This window comes from Leptidea sinapis, chromosome 8 (genome assembly GCF_905404315.1).
Source record: "Leptidea sinapis chromosome 8, ilLepSina1.1, whole genome shotgun sequence".
NCBI lineage: Eukaryota > Metazoa > Arthropoda > Insecta > Lepidoptera > Pieridae > Leptidea > Leptidea sinapis.
This window is the reverse complement of record NC_066272.1, coordinates 6441778-6450958: the sequence shown is the minus strand read 5'-3', so window position 1 is coordinate 6450958 and position 9181 is coordinate 6441778. Positions and strand designations below refer to the sequence as shown.

At 34.6% G+C, this 9181-nt stretch overlaps 1 protein-coding gene across 1 annotated transcript; it reads right to left on the bottom strand.

Moving 5' to 3' along the window:
• Nucleotides 1–4206: 4206 nt before the first annotated feature.
• Nucleotides 4207–6407, bottom strand: LOC126965787 (glucosidase 2 subunit beta). Its single transcript, XM_050809554.1, has one exon. It carries the CDS (start codon nt 6306–6308, stop codon nt 4731–4733), a length of 1578 nt encoding a protein of 525 aa, XP_050665511.1. The 5' UTR covers nt 6309–6407; the 3' UTR covers nt 4207–4730.
• Between the last annotated feature and the right edge of the window lie 2774 nt (nt 6408–9181).

Sequence of the window (9181 nt, the reverse complement as noted above, 5' to 3'; positions counted from 1 at the left end):
ATTCAGAAATATTTATTTCATTTCGTTGGGTTTATTTTTCTGGAACGTGAAGACAAATGCACACACTCATTGACAGCCATACTAATAAATAAAACAGTTCGCTGACTTCATAATTTAATAAATCTGGTTTTCAAAACTTCCCTAGTTTTTATTGATTTAAATTTTAAGGTCAAAATTTAAAGTCGTACCTACTGACAATTTTATATTGCAAAATGGTCACGGCATTTCGAGAGTAGAGACCCCTCCTACACACTACCATTCGTGCGTTGTGATGCGTGTAATACTCGTTTATTTTATTTTGAATAGTGTTGCATTTTGACATAAATCAACATTATAATTACGTAGTACAGCGGGTTACCATAACAAATTAAATTGGTAATTATTATAATCTAGCGATAACGTTACATACGAACTTGACTTACGGTCGTTCCCAATATTCAGTCTTACTTGAAATAAAAATCGTAACTATGGTTGACTTTTCTGTCCCAATAAACTTATCGACGGTAACTCACCTTATCCGTGCACGCTGTCTGTCAATGGGACGACGTATAGAGCTTACCAGCGATATAAAGTTTGTATGGAAATTGCAATTCACGAGTTCCAATATAAGGCGATAAGAATTACTGACAGTGGAAGGTAGTTATTTATCTCTATCTGTAGATAGTATATTGGGAACGGCCGTAAATAACATGAAAAGTATTTCATAGAAAGCTTAAATCGAAATATATTTCAGTTCGTTAAATTTTATTGAGACCATTCAACTTTCAACGTAAGCCAGTCGACTAACAGTAACTGTCGATGAAAAGCCAAGCGACGCTCGAGTGCTCACGATGCGTCACATCACTATCGCATCTATTAAATGACATAATATCTTTTCTAAGTTGGAACACAAAACATCGTTAATCGTTTTGTGTTTCAAGATATTTATCGATAGTATATGAACGCCTGAAAGTCTATTTAATTTTCAAATACCTGTATTACGGCAATGTTTCCTAACAACGAATTAGTTATTACCATTTTTTTTGTATTTTTGAAGACGAACAAGGGAAAACACCTACTTATATAAATACCAACGCAAAGTTGGCTGATTCTTAGTATCTAAATTTGTCGCTCATTAGAACTGAAATGGGGTACCTAAACCAAAAAGTGATAGATTTAGAGACCCCGCAAACAGCAGACTTTAGATCGGCCGATAGTTTGGTTGGTTTCTTAATCAGTATGAAGATGTATGAGAGTGCGCACATTATAACGATTCGGTATCGGCCGACAAAAAAGTTTGATGGGCTACACGATTGCCTTCAAACTGAACCTTCAGCAAACTATCGGCCGACTGTTAAATCAGTACAGCGCTCTTCTAGCCGCGCACACCACCGATTGTTTAGTCGGCCAGACTCATCAATAGCCGATTTAAAACTAATAGTGAATTGTCCCCGACTGTTTAGTCGGGCCAGTGTGCGCACTTAAGAGCCGAACTCAACCAAACTATCGGCCGATCGAAAGTCTGCAGTTTGCGGGGTCTCTAAATGGTCATAGAACACGGCGGTAGAGGTGTCTGCAGGCTTACGAGCATCCGTCGCTAATTCAATCCCTCCTGGGGTCTGGTGCAATTTTTGCAGCAAAGCTTTTATACTGACTTTCGGGCTGCTGGCCGCACGGGCTCTCCATCCGCGCTAAGCGTCAGATTTTAGCGTTACAGAGAGTGGCATTTAGTTATGGAATTATATTTCGAAAATCATTTATTCTAGAACCTTCTATAGTTATACTTCTTTAGGCATGTTATGAAAAAATAATGAGAGTGAAATTTTAATATGCGCGCGCATCACTGTAATACAAAAATAACAGGATGAAGTTGGTTTCTAAATATCTCTCAAATTAGCTGACACTATTATGGAGTGTATTGTCTCCAGGTAACTAGGTATATTCAAATATTTATGAATCATTAACATATTAAAACATACGTCAGTAGGTATACATGTATGTGTGTGATATATTAATAAAATGTGTTTCGCCGATCATTTTTGCTACTTTAAAGTTTTTTTTCTAACGCTAAAGAAGTATAGGTAACTCTAAAGTTATACTTCGTATGTATACACGTTTGAATGCGTACGTTAAGTACATATTATACAATAATTATTTTTAAAAACTATGTATTTGAATACCCAGTTTTAAATACTCAAGTGTTATTCTTATTTCTTCACGCACCAGTTTTTAATAGGCCTTTTGCGTGATAAGTGATAACTGTGAAAGTAATTAATTAATTATTATTATTTACGTAAAAATTGCTACACATGAAAATGTATTACCGCGTCAAAATTTATTATACAAACATTCCAACCGAGATAAATCGTAGGCAATCTGTGGTTCGTTGCCGCGAGGGATTTTAAATGTTAAACTTTTGTATCAATTGAAATAAAATTGGTAAGTTTCTTATGCCAATAAATGAGTAGGTACGATAAGATAAGAGTAAAACCAAAATAACGTCTAGTGTTATAGTCTACCCAAAACAGTCCGGACAGACCCCGATAACATCACACTGCGCCCGTCACCCGAAGACTGCACGATATTCGAATAACAAAAATTCATGATAACATCATAAGAAAGCATATTTTGATACGATTGATTATAATAAAAGTCATAATATTTTTTTTGTTAAAATTATAACTTAGCCTATTATTAGATACTGTAATCGCCGACCGATGCTACTTCTCTTTATTAATCGAAGATGTGTGTGTCACAAGCCGAACGGTTAGAGTCTTAGACCATATACTACTATTAATGGTCTATCAACAATAACAGTAGGCTATGCTTAGTGACACTTGTTCGTGTGTGCAGCTGGCATTCGTCTAATTTAACGATCGATTCATCACATGAAAAAACCATGTGACGACTATATTTGAAGACCGGTGGTAAGATCTACACAAAATAATGCCACTACGGACTAGCTACCTCAGGAATTTTAATAGCTTCATTTAACTTCTAGAGATATTGCCAACAAAGGTGGATTATGCGTTTTGTATCTGAGTGTAATACAACGGTAATCAACATCTCTGGAACAATCAGTTGTTAATGTTATCGGCGGGCTATTAATCTTTTAATTTGTATTGGTATAAAGCGTAAATGGTCTCATTAGATTGTGTCATTGAATAGAAAGACAGACGAGCATGTTAGTCAGGTACCTATATGATCACTGGCGCCCATGCTCTCTTGCAATTTCGGACGAACATGGGAGCGTTGCCGGCCTAGGTCTTACCTAGTCAACGAAGGCCACAAAAAGGTGTCCTTCTTTCACACGTCTCATCATACATACTTTCTCTTTCGTTTCTTAGCTTTCTTTCGTCGTCGTTCGTTATATCGCCCGTTTTTTGGAGTTAGGTTCAATTCACATTTCCCTGTAATTAAATAATTGAAAAAGATTATTTTTTATTAAATCGTTTTTATAGAAGTAGTCCTCGAGGATTCTCGGAAGCTACGGGGACCACCTTCATGGTTTGTAGGTATATATTTATTCGCTCTTGCATATTGCATGAAATCTAACACATTAATTACAAACAAACAACACAAGTATAATTTAAAATGAATAAATAAATCTTCAAATTATTAAATAAAACTTCATAAAAGCCAGCGGGTCGGGCATAATACCCGGGCTCAGAATGTAGTTAATCTAAGGCTGAAAAACAAGTTGATAAAAAATGGCATCATCCTACAAAAATGGAAATATAATCTGAGTTGTTGTAATATTATTATTATTATCATAAAAATGAGCTATGCTCAAATTTCCTGTATGTTCTTCTCAATAGAAGCAGCTTTATGTGTTTGTAGTAAATGTAATAAATTATTCAAGTGTTCTTTGTATTTACATGAAAAAAAATCATCATTATCATCATCATCATCAGCCAGAAGACGTCTACTGCTGGACAAAGGTCACCCCCAAAGATTTCCACAACGATTGGTCTTGCGTTACCCTCATCCAACATATTCCGGCAATCTTTTGTGTGTGGTGATCGTCGGTCCATCTTGTGTGGGGCCTACCAACACTGTGTCTTCTGGTATGTGGTCGCCATTTGAGGACTTTACTAAATAAATAAAAATATATGACTAAGTGAATCACACTGATGTCATATCTTGCAGATAACATGATCTATCTCACATATCCAACACATTATATTACTACAAATGTACAACAGATATCAATAGAAAAACACAAAATTCAAAACAATTTAATTCATTACTAAACTCACAATTTGATCTTTATTTAATCATTAATGACAAAACACTACATTTTCCTTTCTAGTTCTACATCCAAGGAATGTATAAAATCATTTCAATCTCTTACCAGGTTAGTATAATCACTTTTATAAACAAAGTAATGCAAAGCACTGATTACTTTTAATACAAAATATTGATTTCAGTCTTCATCACATCAAAATTATAAATATTGAGCCAAACAAAAAAGTGATTTAGCCTTTATCACACTGTATTTATTTCTAGAAACAATAAATTAAAAAATAAAATGCACTTTGTAGAAACTTATCATATAAAAGTGTACTCAAATAGGTCTCAGAAACAATATAAACTATCATCGGCAGAAATAAATATGTAATAAACAAATGCAATTGGATTGTATGCATCACTTTTATCTTACTAAAAGAAAAAAAAACAAGAATAACTAAAACAACTGATCTCTATCTAATGTGGATATCACACAGAGTTGCTAGTGCTAATATTAACAATTAGAGCTCATCGTGAGATGACTGCTGTTGCTGTTGTTGAGCAAAAGCATTATCATCACATGCAGCTGGAGTGACCAATTCAATTTTATATTCACAGCGATATGGTTCTGTGACAGACACTATTTTTGTTTCCAATCCACAATTTATATTTACTATTGTTGATCTACTTGGACCATTCCAGCAAGTTATGCCATTGGTATATTTCATGGCTGAATATTTATTATTGTTCTCTCCAGCCCATTCACCCCAGTTTCCAAGACCAATTTCACCTCCACTACCTTTGGACTTTTGGGTAACCTTCTCAAACATACAAAGCCTGTATACATATTCTTTATCTTCATATTCAAAGCATTCATTGTCGAATGTTGCATATTCTTGTTGGGGACCATAATCCTTTTCTAAGTTTTGGTGGAATGTTCTAATGTTAGACTCAATCTCCCTTACTGTACGCTCAACATCAGTGAATTGCTTACGGGCCTCAGTTGCTTCTTCAATGAGTCTCTTTGTATCATCATCATATGTCTGTGATGGTTTTTCTTCAGTTTCATGATCATCAACATCAAGGTCATGTTGATCTATGTCCTCAGTTTCCTCTTCAGCCTCAGTATCCTGTGTTTCATCATCTCCATTATCTTCTATATCCTCATCATTACTTTCAGGCTGCTCCTCAGGACGGAACATACCTTGTTCTATCATGAATAAAGGTTTCAGTAAGGACCATGTTGAAGAAATAAAAGTATCCCTATCAATGCTTTCACTATCTCCAAAGAAATATTGAATTTCTTCTTGGTCAACCTCACCATCTTTATTTTTATCAAATACATTAACAACTTTTATTTCTGCTACAGTCAAAACATCATCATTGTTAGAATCATATCTTTCAAAATGTTCAGTTGCCTCCTTAATTGAATTCTCCTTTTCCAGTTCGGCTTTACGTTCCCTTTCTTTTTCTTCTGCTTCTCTGTAGATCTTTAATGCTTCATTTTCCTTAGATTCTAGATGATTTTTCAGTGCTTCCTTCTCTTCTTTTAATTTTACAGCCTCTATTTTGTCTTTCTCCAACTGCTCTAACTGTTCAGCCATTTCACTACGCTTTTTATTACCTTTCTCAATTAATTCGAGCCTGATAGAATTCCCTTGTTTATGAAGATCTGCCAACTGTTGTGATTTGGCCCTAGCTTCTCGTCCAAGATCTTCACATATATTTGGACAAGTGTCTGGTGCAGCATACTCATCTGTGCCATCACAACAATCACAAATCCCATCGTTCACTCTAGAACTGGGAATATTTTGAGGTCGATGTCCGGCATTGGTGCAGTGGAATATACCATTCAAACACGCTGATGTGCCAGGCTCATCGCTTCCATCAAAACAGTCACAATAATCGTCGTTTACATAGCTAAATGGAATTGTATTGGTACCATCAAAACATGTAAAATCTTTTGTCGGCGGATATAGCGATGCTTTCGATAAAGAGACTCCGCGCGGCCTAGGAACTTCAGAAAACACTAATATTATAAGCACAAATGTGATTAGAATAAATGAATTAATCTTGTTAAGCCAAGTTGTGTAACCCATTCTAACAAGAATTTTTACCGGCGACGTATTAAATTAATAAATTATTGTGAAAATCTAAGATACTCGCTAATTGAGACGTGTACGGTGTACTTAGGCAAGTCAGATGAGTGAATGTCAATTGAATTGTCAAAAATTATTTGACAGATTATGCAGAATATGACGTCTAGATAAACTATAGAGAGTAGAGAGACTATAATTATGCCTACTACTACACGCACGGAACAGAAAAAACTAGTGGAAGTGGCATGTGGGCGTCGAGGCTCAAGTGAGACCAGTCGTTTGATGTCAAGTGAAGCATAATGATTATCTTTTAATAAAATACAAATATTATGCTTTATTGTGCCATTTTTGACTTATATTCCGAATAATTTTCCGATTTAAATGCAATTAATATTTTTTATGTGTAGTGGAAAATATACTTGTATATATAATTGAAAATGAACTATTTAATTACGACGTAAAAAGGTAAATGAATCATACGATTCATTTACCTTTAATCGATGTAACTTATGATAGAATAATTAATGTAAACAATAAAAATATCTTGTTACTCAACAAGTGCATGCATGTACATATCTATATAATTTTATCGAAATAATTTTTTTCTTTATAAATTGTATTCGAGTATTGCTCTTTTCCATACAGTTTGCGATAAGGGTGTGAGTAAGCAAAAAGCTATAATATGGTTGTGGTAATTGCGTACAAGAGAGGCTACGATAAATTCAAATAAATAGTTTGAAGTGTCTCTTAGGTACAGCTAATTATTATTTAACAAATATGTGTAAGATTCCAGTTAAACTATTTAAGCCTTAATTTTTAAATATAGACAAATATTTTTTTTAATTAAATTTTAATATTTGGCATATATTGAGGTTTCACTGATAAGGTTGAGTCGAGGTGGATTAGAAGAAAAATCTCATCAAATCATGGAGTAGAGGAAATACGTCATATAATTGTAAAAAAATTGATCTAAAACCACGAATTAGTAATTCACTAACTTATCGATACGTTTTTACGATAGGTATTTTGACAGAAGTCAAATCTATGGTTACAGAGTTCCTATTACTGCAAGCAACGTGACAAGTGCTGTTGTTTGACTGATCAACCGATACAGACATTAGTGAGAATATTTCAATCTACTAGAATAAGAATGTATGATGTCACGGAACTTTGAGTGGTTAGAGTAACTCGAGGTCTGGGGTTCGATCCTAGGGAATTTGTGTGCTGCCGTTTTTTTTTTCTGGTGGAACTCTAGTGATTTTTTTTGTAATACATATTCTTTAATCTAAAATATGGATAAAAAATGCTCCGGATGCCCTAATGTTTTAAAAAACATTGCATTGCTAAATTGTTCTAAGTGTCGGGATAAATATCATTATTCATGTGTAAACTTTAATAGAGAGGATTATTTAGGATTATCTAAATCCTTTAAGGATTCATGGATATGCCCTCTATGCCAAAGCAAGGAACCTACGGGAGATAACAACAATACTCCAGTTAGAACGCATGCAACACTCACTCAAGAGAGTGATGAGTGTGTTTCACAGAACAACATTACACTACGTTCTAAAAAATCAAACTGTAATTGTGTGTCCTCCAAGCATATACGTGATATAATAAGGGAAGAATTGCAAAGTGCGCTACTACCCTAACTGCAGGAAATAAAAGAGAAACTGAATACTTTTGAAGATTCGCTATCTTTTCTAAGTAATAAATTTGATAGTATTTCTGCCGAGAATGAGACCCTCAAAAAGAAAACCATAGAAATTCAGAAAGAACTCGACTCACTGCGGCTGTGCAATAATGATCTCTCATCTCGATTACGGCAAGTAGATCAACTGTCAAGAAATGCAAACGTAGAAATTCAGTGCTTGCCTGAACGTAAAAATGAAAATCTTCTCTCCATAATAAAACAGCTCAGTCAAACTATTAATGTCCCCGTCTCTGACAGTGATATTTTTTATGTGTCTAGGCTTGCTAAATCAGACCCAAACAGCAACCGTCCTCGTTCGATCTTAGTTAAGCTAAATAGTCCACGCACACGAGATAACTTTCTAGCTGGAGTTGTCAAATTTAATAAGAAGCACAAAACTGAAAAATTGAACGCTAGTCATTTTGGATTAGGAGAAACTAATAAACAGCCAGTCTTCGTTACGGAACACTTTACTCCTGAAAACAAACAATTGCACGGAGCTGCGAGATCAAAAGCGAAGGAACTGGGATACAAATTTGTTTGGGTTCGCAGTGGAAAGATATTTATGAGAAAAGATGAAAATACTAATTATATTTTTGTTCGTGATATACAGACTTTATCTCGTTTAGGTTAATGTTAGTTTTGTAATAATACGCTTGGTGTTCTAGTTTGATATTTATCATTTTAAATTCAATTCCTTAAAAATATATTATCAGAATGTTAGAGGTCTTAGAACTAAAACTATTGATTTTTTCAAGAATGTATCTTGTTGCGACTATGATGTAATTATCTTGTCGGAAACATGGCTTATTACCGGTATTTATGACAGTGAATTATTTGATGTCAATCAATTCGTAGTCTATCGGAGAGATCGCGAATCCACAGGGTTTCATAGTAAAAAGAATGGAGGAGGGGTCCTTATCACAGTCTCTACGTCATTGCAATCGCAAAGATTAACGCATCTTGAATCCAAATGCGAAGATGTATGGGTGGAGATCAAATCGACTGATTGTAAAAAAGATAATAATGACACGCTCGCCATCTGTGGTGTTTATCTGCCACCACCGATACAATTTCATATAATTGAAGAATTTATCAACAATTCAACTCGCAATATAGCATCCACTTGTATTAATAATATTTTAATAGTTGGAGACTTCAATCTCGGTTCTTTGTCTTG

Coding starts and splice junctions, on each gene's coding strand:
- LOC126965787 (XM_050809554.1), bottom strand. CDS start 6,308: ATGGGTTACACAACTTGGCTTAACAAGATTAATTCATTTATTCTAATC.